This window comes from Mesitornis unicolor, unplaced genomic scaffold, assembly GCF_000695765.1.
Source record: "Mesitornis unicolor isolate BGI_N332 unplaced genomic scaffold, ASM69576v1 scaffold36892, whole genome shotgun sequence".
Taxonomy (NCBI): Eukaryota; Metazoa; Chordata; class Aves; order Mesitornithiformes; family Mesitornithidae; genus Mesitornis; species Mesitornis unicolor.
The window spans coordinates 1-17,763 of NW_010170485.1; the positions used below are offsets into that span (position 1 = coordinate 1).

The window sequence follows — 17,763 nt, forward strand, 5'->3', positions numbered from 1 at the left end:
GTTGCCGGCGTGGCCTCGGCCTTCGCTTCCCCCCCCTGCCGCGGAACCCTTGGACTCGCCCTGGGCCGGTGCTCCCGGGGCTGGCGGGCCTGTACCATGTAGAGTGAAGGGGGGGCGGGGGGTCATAGAATCACAGAATGGTTTGGGTTGGAAGGGACCTCAAAGCTCACCCAGTCCAGCCCCCCTGCCATGGGCAGGGACACCTCCCACCAGCCCAGGCTGCTGAAAGCCCTGTCCAACCTGGCCTTGAACACTAACAGGGAGGGGGCATCCACAGCTTCCCTGGGCAACCTGTGTCAGTGTCTCACTACCCTCACAGTAGAGAATTTCTTCCTAATGTCTGATCTAAATCTACCCTCGGGGGTCCTGTCAGAGAGGAGCACTGCATTGTGAGGAGGAATTGGGGGCTGCTCTTCCTGTCAGCTCCACAAGGATGTTGGAATGGCCCCCACCAAAATCCCTCCTGTCTTCCAGGCCTGTGTCATGCTTAGCCTCATCACTGCGTGCTAAATAAAGTTCTCTCTGGGCCTCAGGAAGGAGCTTGAGTTCAGAGTCCGATGTGTGGAGCTCCCATGGGGCACCGCCTGGTACAGTGGGGCAGGAGGCGATGGGCCTGCCCACTCCCCGGGCTTCAGTGGAGCCGGGGCGGCCATGGATGGGAGGGCGCTGTCAGTTGAAATGAAAACCAGAGTGAGAACGTGCAAATAGTGTGTTATTGCCTGGAAATGAGAACCCATGGTTCAGGTGTTTTATCCTAAAACATACAATGCAAACCTTGTATGTCATGCATGCCCTTAACTGGTCTGCACGTGCCTGCACCAAAATTAAATTAATGCCTTACATCTCTATAAGAACTTTACAATTTGTGTAATTAATAATGTTTCCTTGATTGCAGGACTTCATAGATTTGACTTTGTCAAAGACTCAGCGGAAGACTCCAACTGTCATTCATAAACATTATCAAATCCATCGAATTCGACATTTTTACATGCGAAAAGTCAAATATACCCAACAAAATTACCATGATAGACTGACTCAGATCTTAACAGATTTCCCCAAATTAGATGTAAGTGTTTTGTTGTTTGATCTTCTCAGCATCAGAAATACTTCTTCAACAGCATATTGGTTCTATTTGAGTTTATTTTGGCCTGAGCAACATCTTGCTTATTCACTGTGTAGACAAGTTGGGCTTGATTCTTGGTAGATTTTACTGAGAGTAATTTTAGGCAAGTTCATCCTGCAAAAGTAGCATGTCCCGACTAAGAAAGGAAGTCTACATTGTGCCCGTGAGTGGTCATTGAAGGATGAGTTTTACAAGGTTTTTGCTGGTCACATCTTCTGTTTGCCAGAAGTTGCTGTTGAATGAAGAGAAAGTGTGGGATTTTTGAAGTATGTTGTGTCTGTTTATTTCTTCTTTGTGTGTTTATGTAAATTGTGCTTATGGTTAGTGTTGCCTAGAAAATATTTGCAGGAAGTGAGAAATACCCAAATATATCACCTTGCTTCCCATCTTCAGAAGTTACTTTGCCAACATAAACATTATTCTTGGGATAGTGGATAGGAAAGGATAGTGTTGGAAACACACTCTGACAAGACACACATAGTCTTAACTTCCCAACAACTGTATCTGGATCCGTGTGTCCAGTGGGACTTTTTAATAGAAAGTTTTCTGCTCATTGTTGACCTGCAACCATATTTTTGCTGATGTGTTTGTCTCCAGTGAGTATTACTGCAGAATTCTCACAAATGTAATCTCTATTTTGTTTATCATCACATGATGAAATTTCTGCAAATAAATACCTAAGTGGCTGAAATATTTTGTTTGAAAGATTTGAACCAAAGATGCTGTTTCCTTGGAAAGCTGAAGGATTTATTTGGGTATTTAAAAAACCCCTTCATTATGCAGAATTTAGTGCAGCACTCAGAAAAAGGAAGGAATTTATATTTGTGCTGTGTTTGTGGTGTAGTATGAATTGGTTTTTAGAAACAACTTCTGTGGGCTTCTTTCCATTTCTTACTTTTAAAAAAAAACCTTCAAAATTTTAATACAAAGTATTTCACAAAGGAAAAGATTAAATGGAAACTCCATATGAATGAGTCCAAGCTGTGTTTGCAGAAGAAGTTTAAAGTGATTAAGATTTATGCATTTAACGATCGAGCAGGTTTTCTTCCTTATATGTGTGATAGTAATGAGGACAGTTTGGCTTGTACTGTAATTTCTGTTTGCATACTGGAGAAAAAGAAAATAACTTACATAGTTGCCAAGAAATAGTCATCTTAAAGAGGAAAAATAGGCTTAATTTTATTTTATGCTTTTGTTTTAGGATATTCATCCTTTTTATGCAGATTTGATGAATGTTCTCTATGACAAAGATCACTACAAGCTGGCTTTGGGACAGATCAATATTGCCAAGAATCTGATTGACAAGTAAGAAACATTAATTTCTTCAGTTTTGTACCTGCCGGTTGATTGTGGGCTAAATTCTTCCTTCTTGTCTGCAAAGTGTCGCTAAGGACTATGTGCGGCTGATGAAGTACGGTGATTCCCTTTACCGCTGCAAACAGCTGAAACGTGCTGCTCTGGGACGAATGTGCACGATTATCAAAAGACAGAAACAAAGCTTGGAATATTTGGAGCAAGGTTTGTGTTATAAATAGGCTAAAATAAGGCATGTGAATTGAATGTAAAATTGATTCTTACACTTAATAGCAGAACAATGTGTTTAGTGCAGAATAGAGACACAGGAAACAGAAATAGTTTCAAAATCCCCAAATGCATAGAATTTTTTTTAACTAAATAGATTTATCTTTGAAAATTCTTTAAATTTGGTGGTATTACTGAGAGTTCTAAAATGTTTTCATTTGCTTAAAAGTCTCAGCCATGCTTTTAGTTATTGTTACTTCACTTTACTTATAGTTGAAAATAGTATTAAACATTTTCCAAACATTACTCCATACTTCAGGCTTATTACTCCTTCAGATTCTGTTGCCTGATTTGACGGGGTCATTGTAGCTAAAAGACAGTGGTCTTCAGTTTTAAAATACTCATTAAGTTTCTCTTTTTTATTGTATATAGATACTTGTGGAGTTTACAAACTATTCTATGTTTTCATAAATGATCCATTTATAATGTCAGAAAAGTTACCAACTTGTATGTAAACAATTCAGCCTATAAATTTTTATTCTCTTTCAGTAAAACTTAAAATTATCACAATTATTTTAAAAATCCTTTTTAACATTTCAGTGCGGCAACATTTGTCTCGTTTGCCAACCATCGATCCCAATACACGAACTCTTCTGTTGTGTGGCTACCCGAATGTTGGAAAATCTAGCTTTATAAATAAGGTGTGTGGATGTTGGTTTTTTCTTTTTCAAATAGAATATTGAGATGCCATTTAATTAAAATGAGGTGACGTTTAAACAGTTGGATATTATGGCACTGTCTGATGTGAGCAGTAGCAAATTGAGACTTGTGAGTAGAGGCTGACTGAAACTTCTGGAGGGATAAATGGAAAATTGCAATAGATTTCACTCTTAAAAACCATTATATTTTCCAAAATGGCACGTATCCCATTAACATATTTCTGATAGATAAATTCTTGCAGAGAAGCCAGAATAATGATTTTTTAGGTTTTCTCGTAGCAGAGGAAGTGTATTATAATGATGATATACTGCTTGCAACTTCATGAATTATTCAGTAATTGTGTGTGAATAAATCTTTTTTTTAAGGTTACAAGAGCAGATGTAGAAGTGCAGCCTTATGCCTTCACCACAAAATCTCTCTTTGTGGGACATATGGATTACAGATACCTGCGTTGGCAGGTAAGAACTGTTTATTATTTTGCATTTTCTTTAAAGAATTAACTGGTTATAATCTGATTTGCCATTTTGCAATGTAGTTGCGTTTTTGTATCTTGATGAGACACCTATGTCTGAGAGCTGCTGTGCAAGGTACAGTGTGGCAAGTGAGTGCAAACTTACTTAGTCAAAATTACTCTAAAAATGTACGTGTATGGGTGTGTTTTCAGTTTGAGGGAAGAATGGAAATGGAATTATTGACTAAAGCCAGCCCACTTTTTATCACTGTCAAATCCTGGGGCAAGGCTTTCCCTCCTTGTTCCGTACTTTGAGCACTGGTTGTTCTGAAACCTCATTCTTCTCTCTTTACCTGTAATTATGTCAATTTTAGGTAGTGGATACTCCTGGTATTTTGGATCATCCTTTGGAGGACAGGAACACCATTGAGATGCAGGCTATAACCGCACTTGCACATCTTCGCGCTGCTGTGCTTTATGTGATGGATGTGTCTGAGCAGTGTGGGCATAGCCTGGAGGAGCAAGTAGAGCTCTTCCAAAATATTAAGCCATTGTTTGCTAACAAGGTAGGTTTGGTTTACATTATTGATTAACCCCAGGTTTTTATAACACGATAACTTGAGTTACAGTTCTTTTTTTCCTTCTTATTAGCCCCTTATAATTGTTGCAAACAAATGTGATGTGAAGAGGATTGCAGAACTTCCTGAAGAGAGTCAGGTTAGACAGCTTCTCCCATCTCTTTCTCTGTTTACTGATATTTACAGAAATATTATGCGCATGTGTCGTGGGCAGATATAATTTGTATTGGGCAAAATCCTTTACATGATCATTTCTTTAATTGTTCAATAGTGCAATGGAAAATAGCTTCCAGGCCTTGTCCCATATCTTTCTTAAATGCTGTCTAATGTATATCCTTGTCTGAACATCCTAAATGCCAAACAGAAAGCAAGTCCTTAGTGGTTTCAGACTCTTGACGCTGTGAGAACTTGCAATTACTACTGTAGTTGGAAGCAAGACTGAACAGCCTTGTTCAGTAATCATTTCAGTAGGAGTTCAGAGACGGTGAGCTCTAGACTGAGAGGTTCTGCTCAACAGTTGCAGTAGAATGTCCCACTGGGCAACACATTCTGTATATGCAGAGCTAGTTCTTTCATATCTGCAAGTTTAAGGACACGTGGACTTTGTGGTGGTGTCTCACTTTTTTTTTCTTTTCCTTGTTCATACAGGTCATTTATAGGTGCCTTTTAGAGAGTAGTTATTTCTTTATAAAAGAAAGAGATATAATAGTAGAACTTGTAAAATTTCTGTCATCTTTTTAGAAGAACATTCTAATTAAAAAGTAACCAGTTGCATGTATTGATAATTGGATTAAAATTTCTGTTCTTAATATATTGGTCTATTAAGAAATGGGCAGAATGTCATTCTTTGGGATAATGTTTCTATTCTAGAAAATATTTGAAAGTTTTGAAGCAGAAGGATTTTCTGTAATAGAGACAAGTACTCTAACAGAAGAAGGTGTAATCCAGGTTAAAACAGAGGTAGGTCTCTTTTCTCTCAGTTGCATTCCAAATGAACAGCTGACGTTGTGCCTCATATGTATGAATTTAGCCTCAGTTAAACTGTGCATTGTAGTGATGAACTGTAAGAGTGTGATCTTTCATAGCCTGTTGAGCCTCAGTGGACCTGGGTGCAAATGGAAAAGTTTGTCTAATGCAGATCATAATTAAGAAAAAACCAAACTGGTGAGTTCTTTCCAAGTCCTGTTGCTTTCTATTGTCAGCTCATTGTAAAGAATTAAAAAGAAGATCATATGCGTTTTTCCATTATACTCTTTATATAGAATAATTCAGTGTTTTCATGATGGCTGGAAGGTAAGTGATTAGACAGAAGATGAGATAAGCTGTGCGTATTCAGGATTGGAAGCCTACTGTGTCATTTGTGGTATCAGGAAGGCTTCCCTTCCCTTACGTTGCCATGTGTACTTGCAGGCCTGTGACAGATTGTTGGCCCATCGTGTTGATACCAAAATGAAAGGAAATAAAGTGAATGAAGTATTGAATAGATTACACTTGGCCATGCCAACCAAAAGAGATAACAAGGTAGGCTATGTTTACACTTCTTAATGTATTTCCCAGTAATCATTAAGCAGGATAAGAATTCTCTTTGTCTTAATGTGAACAGATTAATATGGTGCAGTTTGCTTATTTTTTATCTATAACTGCCTTTCCTGCTGGGAGAGTCAGCTTGGGATTTTATATTCTTTAAAAATACATTACTCTGCAGTGGTGATTCACAGCATTATAAGAAAATTGATTCAAGCTTTTTTTTCCCCTTTTTTATCGGGGTGGATTGCTGCATTGATTTCAGGAGCGGCTGCCTTTTATACCTGAGGGAGCAGTAGCACGTAAGAAACGCATGGAAGTAGACACTCCCAAGAGGAAATCGGTAAGTGGCATCTCTTAATTAGGAAATCAGCAGATGGATTTTAAATTTGCTATATTAGCCCATTGCTTTAAATTGGGATGGTGTACAGAGCCATGTTTGTCTTTGCAGGAGAGAGATCTTGAACTTGAAATGGGAGATGATTATGTTTTGGATCTTCAGAGTAAGTATTGTATAAGAATCAGTATCATTATTATTAAGCAGTAAATTTTGGCTGTTTCTTAAGGGACAATACCCGAACCTGACTCCTTTCAGCCAAGTGCCAATGCCACCATTTGACCGCATACTGTCCTTTCCTTCTGGCCTAGAGCTGGTGATCTGCAGTGACTGTTCCTTGTTTCGTAATGTCACTCAGTTGTTTCACATTTTAGAATCACAGACATACAGTGACTGGTCTGAGGATTCAAGTGCTTTTTCCCTTCCACTTTATGTTGTGCTATCACATTGATTCGTGATGCTCTCTTTGTTAGAAAGTACCAATATGAGAAATTACATATGTTCTGTTTCAGTTGGATGTGTGTTACTTATTATGGTTTGACAGTGGATCTTGTAATTATTGAACAATATTTGGCGGGAGGAGGGGGATCAGAAACACTTGTGAATATGTCAGAGATGCTACCAAATTCTTGCCATGTTGGGATATGACTGGTTTTTTTTCAAAGTTGTGATGAGTGTTGTTTTCTGTCACTGAACATTCTTTGAAATTATTTTTCTCTCTTTATTAACTTTTTTATTTTTAAGAATACTGGGACTTAATGAATTCATCTGAAAAATATGATAAGATACCAGAGATATGGGAAGGTCATAATATCCTTGACTATATTGATCCGGATATAATGAAAGTGAGTTTTCTATTATTGTATTTACACTTTGTTTGTTTAGTGTAGATTACTGTATTCTTAGATTAAAACCAGTATGTCATGAGAACAAGTTCTTTTACATTGCACTTGCCATGGGAAAAGATACTGTTTTCTGAATGATCAAGGACAGAATTTCCAAAGAATGGATAGTTGCTTTATCTTGTCAGAATGATGGTGATCTTATCTTTTCCATCTTAAAATATGAGGTTTGCCGAAGTTATATTTCTTCATTCTTTGACTACAGCCAGAAGTAATGTAGCTGTCAAACTTTATGTATTATTAATAGTATGAAATTCACCCATCAAATCTATGTCTACAGGAGTTTGATGCTAAAGGAAATGAACTGAATTCTCAATTTATAACATTTTTATTTAGTGATGAGCACTGTTCTCATTTCTTGCTGGTTGTTGAGGAGAAGTAGTGAGTGCACAGTACTGAGCCTGCCAGTTATGCAGTTGGATTTATCCAGATTGCTGGTGTCAATAGTATAGTACATCTGCATTCTCACACACAAATACAGCCACACAAACGCTGCCAAGCTATAATGTGGTGTAGTCAAGTGAGTCTGTGTAGTAGTGTGCCCCACAGGTTCACAGTCACCTGTATCACCAACTGCATCAGGTGTGGCTGGAGGGGTCATTACCTCCAGGTAGTGTGGTTCCTTCTTTGAAGAGTCCGCATGCTGTCATGGCCCTGGGCTGTGCAAAAACGTAGCGTTGAGAATTTTAAGTCAAGGATTTGATGAGCATCTTGATTTTCATCTCTTAAAAATCTAAGAAACTGGAAGAATTAGAGAAAGAAGAAGAGCTGAGAGAAGCTGCTGGAGAATATGACAGTGAACCAGAAAGTGAAGATGAAGAAATGATGGAAATAAGACAGTTGGCACAACAGATCCGGCAGAAGAAGAAACTGAAAATCCTGCAGTCAAAGGAAAAAGATACTCGAGGTCCGAGGATGCCCAGAACAGCTAAAAAGGCAAGTACAGAACATACTCTGTAGTACAATCTGGCTGATGTATAATAACTTTATGAAAACTTGTAACGATACCGGGTAGTGGAACTGATCACTTTAGCTCGTGTTGGGCCCTCTCACTTGCTGTGTGCTTCCCTCTGTGCTCCTGGGAGTTCTGGTCACTGCTCAGTTAGAGAGGCCAAACCAAACAAGTGATGGCAGTCCTTTTTGTTTGGTGTCACACAACTGAGTCTTTGTAAAATTTGTTATGAGTCCTCCCTATGCTGGAAAAGATAGTGTGTTTCTTTTTGGAAACTAACTTGTGCTCTCTGATGTCAGAATCTCTTGTGACCAGTCCAGGGCAATTGCAAAATAATAAACTGATAACTAGACATTTTGAGAAGATGGATCTAGCTGATTTTGCACCCAGTATTCTGTCTTTCCCAAAGTGTGTGCCTTTTGGGAGAGAAGGAAGCATTTGTGACTGAAATACCTCTCTTTGTCACCTTCCCCCATAAAGGCGAACTATTTGAAAGACCTTTAGGGAATGCTGGGACATTGCAATTCTGTAAGAAGGATTTTTAGGTAATAAGAATTAAGTTGCAATAAATGAAATGCACAGTTATTACTTTTGTCATCTGCTTGCCAAAGGAATAAGTATATAATTAATATAATAGACTCATGGAGGTACATTTAGACAAAAAAGAAGATAGAACCATACTTTTTTGAAAGAACTTGTTTTATGAACTGTCTTTTTACAGGTCCAGCGGAAGGTGCTAGAGAAAGAAATGACTGATCTTGGACTTGACATGACTAACAAAGATGATGTAAGTTTTTGCTACTTAGACACAATGTTTCTCTAAAGGAGATCAATTTCATTGCATGCTCAATTTCTTTGAGCACATTTGAAATGCATATTACAGTTGGCATGAGAGAGAGGTGGGATCTGTTTAGGAGGAAATGGGAAACCCAAATGAGGCAGTTGATACTGGAAGTTTTGAGTGGCGTGATCAAAACATGCTGGGTTTCTTATACACCTCTATATGTATGTGTGCACTGTGTTCTATTAGAACTCTTTGGAAATCTGCATAGGATTCAAGAACAGGGTTTGGCTAAACACACGTCTTAATTTTCAAGTCTGCTTTGTTAGATGAGACACCACTATGCCAGGAATAGCAATAATGACAGATCAGGCTTATCTTTTTACAGTTCGTTAATGCTGTGAGTTGTAATTGAAATTTTTGAGGGCAACTGGCATCTTTAGATATAAGGCAGCTAAAGTACTTCAAACAGATTTCCCTTTGGGAGACATTTAATTTTATCAGAAATTGAAAAAAATCCATTTTGTGCAGCAGATCAAGTAGTCTAATGGCTCGCTAGATCTCGAGACCTCAGCAAGGAGTTAGGAGACAAGCACTGTCGACACTACACGTCTGAAGCAAGCATGCCTGCTTCTCAGGGCTGACGTGTGCCGTGTTGATTTAGGAGCAGTCTCGGTGAGGAGGTATTTAATCCTTAGGCTGTGGGATGATAAGTCTTCATGTCTGAAATGTTTTGGGCCTTTGTCCTGTAAACAGGGCACTAATTAGGGTAGGTGTCTTCATTGCTATTTTGCTGTTGCAAAATGGCTTCAGTATTGCTATTCATTAATTTGGCTGTTTCTTTTTATCCATTACTTATGAATCTACTCAGATAAAAATCAGAAAACTGAAGTTAATAATTGTGAAAAGATTCTGCTAATATGCACAAAATTTGGAATATTACTGTAGGACAGGAAGGCAGTGACCAACAGTTGACAAGGTGTTTATGTTACTGTGGAATAACCAAAGTAATGTATCAGAGCAGTCCACTTTCTGGATTTTCCTGATGGTCTAATTAGAAATGGAGCATGCCTGAGCTGATTCTTTATGCTTTTAATAATTAAAGTGATGTTTTGAATTTCAGGCACATTATGTGAGAAGGTCCCGTAGTGCTACAAGGAAACGTAAACGTGATGAGTCTGAAACCCCTACATCTGTGGCACGCAGTCGCAGCTCCTCTCGCACACCCCGGGATGTTTCTGGTCTTCGTGATGAAAAGGTTTGTTGAAGTTATTTACCTTTATAGCAGTTAAACCAGTGTGATTGTACTTAAACCAGCTTCTGGGAAACTTCGTACTAGGCTGGTTGTGTTTGTCCAGAGGTCGTCTGTCTGCTCTTTGCGGCTTCATCTGCAGTTCATTTGAACTCTATACTTCAAAACCACCTACTTCATTCTTACAAACAAGACATAATAATACAGACTAAGACAGTACATTTTAAAATTTTGCCTCTTAAATGCTAGTATGGAGGCAGAGTTCTACAAATGACGGAGTTCCACCTGTAGTAAGCCAGCGGTTCCAGGGATAGCACGACCATATTGTCAGTGCACTGAAAGAAAGAAGAGTTTTGCTGAGGAGGATCGGTGTCACTTGCAGTGATACTGTTCCAGGGTTGCAGGTGGTGGCGTATGGTGGGTGTTTAATAATGTCCTTGTTGTAATCATTGAGCTTTGTGGTTTTTAAAAGGTAAAGCTTGTTACCTGAGTTACTGAGGGAGTTACTCTACATGCTTGTTTGTTTTTAAATAGATGGTGAAGAAGGTCAAGACCATGGCAAAGAAAGCTCAAAAGAAAATGAATCGGCTGGGCAGGAAGGGAGAGGCAGACAGACACATATTTAACTTGAAGCCAAGACATCTGCTGGCTGGAAAGAGAAAATCTGGTAAAACACAGAGAAGATAACCAGTCTTCTGAATTAAAACTAATTAAAACTGATTTTATTAAAACTAATTTCTAGTCCTGTCTTCCTTTTTAGTCATAGAGTGTTTTAAAAGTACATGGTTTGTGTTAATGGTTCAGATACTTGAAGCCCAGAGAGGGAAAGTAACACAAATGAGCAAGGTGTTGATACCAGTGGCAGAAACCATTTCTAAATAGACATTAAAAATACCACTTCTTTCTGTTTTCTTACTACTGACATTCACATAGCAGTAAAGCATTTAAAGTTCTATGTAAAACCAGATTTAAAATGAGGTTACATTTAGAAAAGTGAAGTATTTGTTAATGAAGTTGCCATTGGAATTAAAAAAGCACAGCTTTGTAAGGTACTGCATCAGTAAGGTTCGGTTTTCTGTGTACAAGTTAATTCCTTGATGTACAGGAAGTGGTGAGTTTATGTTGCAGGTTAAGGCTGAAATTGGTGGGGAAGTAACTGGAGACCCACAGGTACCGTGCAAAGTTAAGTGTTCGTGCACCAAGCTAGTTTTGAAGGGGCAGGTGAAATCCTGCCAGTTTACAGGCAAAATACATTGTCAAATGTGAAACAGGCCCTTTTTGTCCCTAGTTGGTCAAGAACAAGGTAGGAATTACCTAGAGGTTGGTAAAATTATTATAAATGCATTGCCTGAACAATACACTGAAATTGCAGAGTTTTAAAGATTAAACTGTAATCCAGTGAAGTATCCATGCGAAAAACAAAAACCCAAAGAGAATTCTTAAATTATTATTTTTAAAACTATTTTAAATACAACAGAAGAGTGTTTAGATGGCAACTTCAGCACATTGAAGCATTATGTGTAAATCCGTATTGCTTCCCTCATCGACTTCATGTAATAAATTCAGTATTAAAAGCATCTTGTAATGCTGCAAAGAAGTTCAATGTCAAGAAAAACCTCAATGTTAAAACTTAAAAGGGATTTTTAAGAACTTTTTAGCAAAACTTTGCTTTCGGCTTCCTTATGCATGTGCTTTCTACTTCAGGATGTGCTTTGTCAGCTTTTGCTCCAAGCTGGAGATTTGAACTGGGAAAGTAGAACTTTTTAAAATAAATCTATGCGCTGTGACCCCCCCTCGTACTGATCTAGTGATGTTTAACTGGCACGTTGCTGTTTATAGTGTAGTAATGTCAGAGATTGTTCTCTGTGTGGCTCAACATCTGGAAAGAAAACAGCAGTCCAAGGTTTTAGGTTAGCTATTTTAATAATGATCTTGTCTTCAAGATAATCTTTCATTTAAAAAGTATTTTAAGTATTTGAAAAGTACTCTAATGCATTACTCGGGTAACGTGGCTAATTGCACTGAATTCAGGAGAGCTGTTACATTGCACCACTGTTCTCTCACCCACTGTTATTTGCTTCATGATAATGCTTCAATTCAGGTCAACATACAACGAATGTGACTCTAAAACCTTTAGGAGTTGAACCACTAGAGATGCTGGCACATAGGAGCTTCAGTGCTGCTAACTTGTTAACCCTTGGGAAAATCTGGTTTTCCCTTGCAACCAGACACAGCCTAGTTACAGCAATGGTTTACACGCAAGGAGAAGTGGTGTGAAAAACATCCTGTTTCATCAAGACACCTCTGGGAGACATTAACTTAAGAAATCCAGATGGAGTAGGCTGCTAACGGAAGAAATCACAATGAAGCGTTGTTTGGAGGGGGTAGGGGGAAGTACTTTTAACTCAAATTGAGATACCCTTGATTATTATTTGCCATACTGAAAAGTCTTCCATTTGACTCTTGTTACTAGCAACTGACTGCAAGATCAAAAAGGACTGGCACCTGCACTCTGGCAGAATTTCTGATTAACTGAAATTAAAAGTTGGTGTAAGCCCATAAATTGTCAGCCTTCAATTTTGGAGTTGGGGTTTGAGTTTTCCAGGAATGACTATTACAGTAGATACTGCAGGGAAAAACAAGATTGTACCAAGGTGCCTTTGTTTTTTGCAGAAGACGGAGAGGAACCATTAATGCACCTGTCTCCAAAGCCAGACTACTTCCTATATTAGATAGGTACCATTTACATTTGGTATAATTAACCATTATTTTTTATTTAGAGATGTCCAGTACTTGGTCATCAACAATCCAGAAGAGGGTGGTGGGGAAAAAAAAGCCAAACAACGTCCCAATGTTTATTATCTAAAGCTATGACAAATACACTGCAGCACTCCAAAGTGAAACTCAGTCCACATAGGCAATCCCATTACTTAAGCTTTTATGGTTTTGGTTAATTATACAGTACAGTAACTGAATAGATTTGCTTTCTACAATTAAAATAATTCTGATTATTTTGAATTGGTTGTTTTTTTCTTCAGGCATGTGGTCTTCTTGACATCAGTGCAGAACTCAGATTCATTTATAATCACTATTTCAGATGTGTGGTCACATGCAGTTGGGAATTACCAGCCCAGATGAGCTGGACAGGAGGCACCCACACTGCCTGCCCAGCACGTGTCCTTACGCAAGGAACTGGGCCCACGCAGGCTGAGGACCTTTTGTATCACAGCAGAGAATGGGCAAAAATGACCCCAAGGGTTTCTTATGTTACCATTACCCATTTTACATGAGATCAAGCTTAACTCACCCAAAAAGAACAGAGCTGGGGGGAAGAGGAGGTGAAGAGAGAAGAAAAAACATTGGTTATGACCATCTGTATAAAGTTACTAAACATGCTCCAGGTCGATCAATTTTCTGCACTCAAGAGTCACAAGTTACCACAGTGTTTATGAGAGCGCATCACTGCTGGCCTTCGGCAGCTTTTACTCCAGCTATTTACATTCTGTGTATTTTTTCATGATCAACGAATTTGTTCAAGTTAGGTAAGTTATCCCACCACTTAAAAAGAAAGGTCTCTGCTATCAGTTTAAACCATGGAGTAATCTTAACTTCATTCTTGGAAGCTTTGTCCAAGAGCTGTTTCAGTTCTTTCTGTGTCACGTAGCAGTAGCTCTGGATCTCGTTAGGGTCGGGATTCAACATGACGTCCTTCTGTACAAAGAGGATATAGTCTATCTCGTGTTCACCCCAGATCCCATCAGACTTGGCCTTGTAGTGAATTCGTGTCAGATAGGAGATTTCTTCCGGAGTTACCTACAACCAAAACACCAGTCAGAACCGCTGCCAAACCAGAACGCTTGCACTGCCAAGCATTACAGTAGAATTATCAGCTATTACCCTCTTCCTTAAAAACTATTTTTCCCCAGGTGTACAACTGCAATGTAATTCTTCATAATTACTATGAAAAATAATTTTTATTGCATTTTGATAACATGAATTGCACAGCATTTCTCTCGTCAGACTCACTATAATATTTTGAGTGGGTTTCTTCTATACAGTAAGTTTTAAATAACATTTACTATAGTTTTAACACACTCTTACTGACGCGCTGACGAACACCAACACCTGCACCTACCCCTCACCTCCCAAGAAGAAGACCTGACAGCTACTTAAAGCCAAGGTCAGAGCTGCTTGCTGACAGACCACTCATCACCCTGACCTACCAGGATCTGTGTAAGTCACACAGCGGGTAATGAATTCCAGGAACAACCTAACCATCGCGTTTCCCAGCAGCACATTGCTGCTCCCATGTCCCATGACACAAACATCGCTAGTTACAAAACATGGAAAGAGATTTCGATCACGAGCATAACTCAGCCAGCTTCACCCTGCTCTTCATCAGAAAGGGAGGTACTGGAAGTGGGTGATGAGTGTTCTGGAAGAAACACCGAGTGCCCAGGCTACCCTACTTCCACAGGAAACTTGGGATTGCAGAGACTTGGCACATGGACACTGGCAGCAGCTCTCAGCAATGCCCTCCAGAACACACAGGCACTCCGCCATGGGTCTGGAGGAAGGACGGAACATTGCCCACCCCTGGGCCAGCGAGACAGCCCGTCCAGCAGGAAAACATGTAGGCACCCATAGTAAAGCAACTCTTCACTGCTGTGTGATTTACTCTTTGGCTCGTGTTTAGTTTGAGCAGACGAATATTCTACAATACCATTTAGTGACATCAGCTTTTGAGACTACAGAATATAGATGAAGTCTTAAATTCACAAAGTTCTCTATGGCTGCAAAATTAAATTCATTTTTAGGTTTCAGGCCAACCCTGTCTGCCAGATGCAGCTAGTCTGTAAACTGGCAAACACTGGCAAGAATTCCTGTTTCTCTCTCCTTCCTTTACCTGCTCCATGGGAATTCCTAACTCTGCTTTCAGTCGTCTCTGTGCTGCTCTCCGAACACCAATGGCGTTATTTTCTTCCAGTTCTAGTGGATGGCTCAGAGGATGACTGCAACAAGTGTTGGTAAAACAATCTGCAACAAGTTTGTATCAGTACATTTTTGACGTGTATAAAATACTGGGGAAACAAACAAACCCCAGAGACCTAGGACAGTTATTTAAAGCACCCCAGCTTTGTTTCTCTTACAGAGAAGGGTCAGAGAGGAAGGAAGATATTTTCTTTACATATTTTGCACCAGGATTTGCCTCTGTTAAGTACAACTTTGCAGGTCAGTGTTTGATACACATGAAGATGTCCACTCTCATACCCAAGATAGCACCTACTTACAGAGTCAGTTTATGGAGACCTTGTTTATCCTGCCATTACTAATTACTTTTGGGAGTTTATATGTAACAGAATACTGAAAATATTCCCAGAGCTTCAAGACCAGCGGATGGTAAGCAGAAGTAAATAAGCAGTTTGTGCTTGTGTGTAACCCTGCGCAACTGCTCCCAAGCAGCAGGGCTTCACTACACATAAACTCTGGGTCTTTACCAGAGGCATGAGAGCACTTTCCACAGCTACCAGGGCAATTGCTTCAACTTCACTAAATAGGTCTTGCAACAGAGAAAGTAAACAATGCACGCTGCACTTGCATAAACAGGATCAAACATGTCAAGGAGCAATCGTTTCCCACAAGTACGTGTAACAATAAGCCAGTGTTGCCATTATCTTACTTCATCCACAAGCATATCTCAAACTCTTAAAAGTGTCTCCTTTCCAAAAAAGTAAATTCTAAAAACTTGCAATGAATTACACTGCAAAATTAGACTGGCATATTTTAAAAATAATGGTTTAAATAAAACATTTTAATCAATACAACGTATTTCAGTACTAACCTGGAAATGTAATTTTTGCATTTGATCTCTGCTGCAGTAACAGTTTATTTTCAGTATTAAATAAGAAAACACTGAAAGCTCGGTGCAGTAAACCTAGAAACAAACAAACAAAAAACCACAGAGCTATATAGGAGGAGAAGAAAAAACATCTGAAGACAGAGTTCAAAGGCATAGAATGCCCTCATTTTTGGGTAGTCTAAATTTAAAATTCATACACATTAAAAAGCAAGGATTTGACAAAAAGCACTCTGAGTTATTATTTAGGTTTCTCTGTCAGCTTACGCAAAACATTATGAAATTAGAAAAATACTAAGAGCAACAAGGTAACAGAAGTTTTACTAAACTCGGTCAATTCACTGTTCTGAAGATGCACATTTGAGCACGTTTCTAAGGAGGGCTGATTTACTATCACAAAGAAAGAACTCAAAAAGCCCTAAAAATTGCATGGAATTTCAAGAAGCTTCAGGAATTGCAAAAGTACAAACTTCCTCAAAAACAGTAAAGTTAGTGTTTTCTGTAACTTTTGAGTTTGTTATTCCTCACTGTTCGGGACGATGCTTCCCCTGAGTACAGAAAAGGAGGTCATGAACTACTGTGAGAGATTCACAAGTCTGACCAACCTCAAATCAAACTCACAACCAATTAGAATGACAACAACAAACCCCTTTCCTATTAGCAGTATTTGAAGTTGAACTTTCTGTGAACTACTTAAAAATTAAAGTCTCTTCTACTTGAAAAGAACTCAGCAGTGAAGCAAGTGGTGTTCTTTAGAGAAAGCTACATGGAATCAGATATTTATAATAGGAAAAGAACAGTATTTTATCATAAAAATGTGATTAAAGATATTTATCAAGACATACAGCTTATATCTGCAATCACAAATTTCTCTGCTTTGCTGCTGCCTTCGATTGCACGTTCCTTCATATTGCAGTATTTTTAAAATTAGGTATTGTATGCTGGAGGAGGAGAGGGGTGTGGGGAAGTACTTGCTCTGGTTTGATCAACATCAATCTGAGATTAAAGCTTTAATTTAATCATGCCTGTATTTCTGAAAATATTCAGTCAACTTAATGGTTCAGTCAGAAATTAAGCAAACTGTACCTTTATCAATGTTTTCATTCAAGTGACAGTTTTTCTTGGTATCCGCTCCGATCTTATTATCGTTTTCATCGATCAGAATGCACATCTCCGCCAAGAGCTGCACCTGCTGCTCATCCAGGTGATCTGTGTTTACCTCAGGCATCGTGACAGTGGTACACGTTCTACTACAAAAACCCAAAACCCAAAAACAATGAAAAGAAGAGTCTTCTGTAAGGTTCTTTCTGGGAAGAGTGAAATAATCAAATGGTTAGGTTTTCCAACACAGTGTAAATTGTGCACCAATTCTATTTTTGGGGTTTTTTAATGCTTTTGGATTTCTGAAACTTCCTACCCACAATACCAAATGTTGCAACGTGATGTGTAGGCGTTAAAAAATTTCTTTTTTGTTTCTCTGAAACCCCACGCAGCAGCTGCTGCAGGGCAGATGTGCCAAGTGTAACATTTGGATGGGGTGGTAGCATATGAAATGAAATAAAACTCCACATTTCACCCAGAAGGAATGCAAACCCTGGCTGACCCCACGCTTAACCCCGGGTTACTTGTACAACCCCAGACACCATGTGCACCTGTATTTTTCACCCCATCGGTAAGAACTAAGTGGCAGGGCTCTCCCAACCAGGCCACGCACTCACTTCCAAGACACCTCCAAACCCACACCATGGCCCCGCTGCCCCTGCCC

At 39.1% G+C, this 17,763-nt stretch overlaps 2 protein-coding genes across 2 annotated transcripts; one reads left to right on the forward strand and one right to left on the reverse strand.

The window, feature by feature from the left end:
• Nucleotides 1–533: 533 nt before the first annotated feature.
• GTPBP4 (GTP binding protein 4) lies at nt 534–10,876 on the forward strand (the record flags this gene model as incomplete). The annotated part of the gene is given in 17 exon segments (XM_010179703.1): nt 534–690; nt 875–1,066; nt 2,325–2,428; nt 2,505–2,641; nt 3,245–3,345; nt 3,730–3,822; nt 4,190–4,381; nt 4,467–4,532; nt 5,264–5,353; nt 5,804–5,914; nt 6,183–6,260; nt 6,369–6,420; nt 6,999–7,099; nt 7,895–8,092; nt 8,830–8,895; nt 10,013–10,147; nt 10,676–10,876. Coding segments are annotated over 17 exon segments (2,026 nt in total), but the record flags the coding sequence as incomplete, so codon positions are not given.
• A 2,589-nt stretch (nt 10,877–13,465) lies between these two features.
• LOC104534384 (isopentenyl-diphosphate Delta-isomerase 1) lies at nt 13,466–17,243 on the reverse strand. Its single transcript, XM_010179702.1, has 4 exons — nt 17,085–17,243; nt 15,984–16,076; nt 15,048–15,178; nt 13,466–13,954 (listed from the first exon to the last, which is right to left on the reverse strand). Exons 1-4 carry the CDS (start codon nt 17,224–17,226, stop codon nt 13,637–13,639), a joined length of 684 nt encoding a protein of 227 aa, XP_010178004.1. The 5' UTR covers nt 17,227–17,243; the 3' UTR covers nt 13,466–13,636.
• Nucleotides 17,244–17,763: the final 520 nt, after the last annotated feature.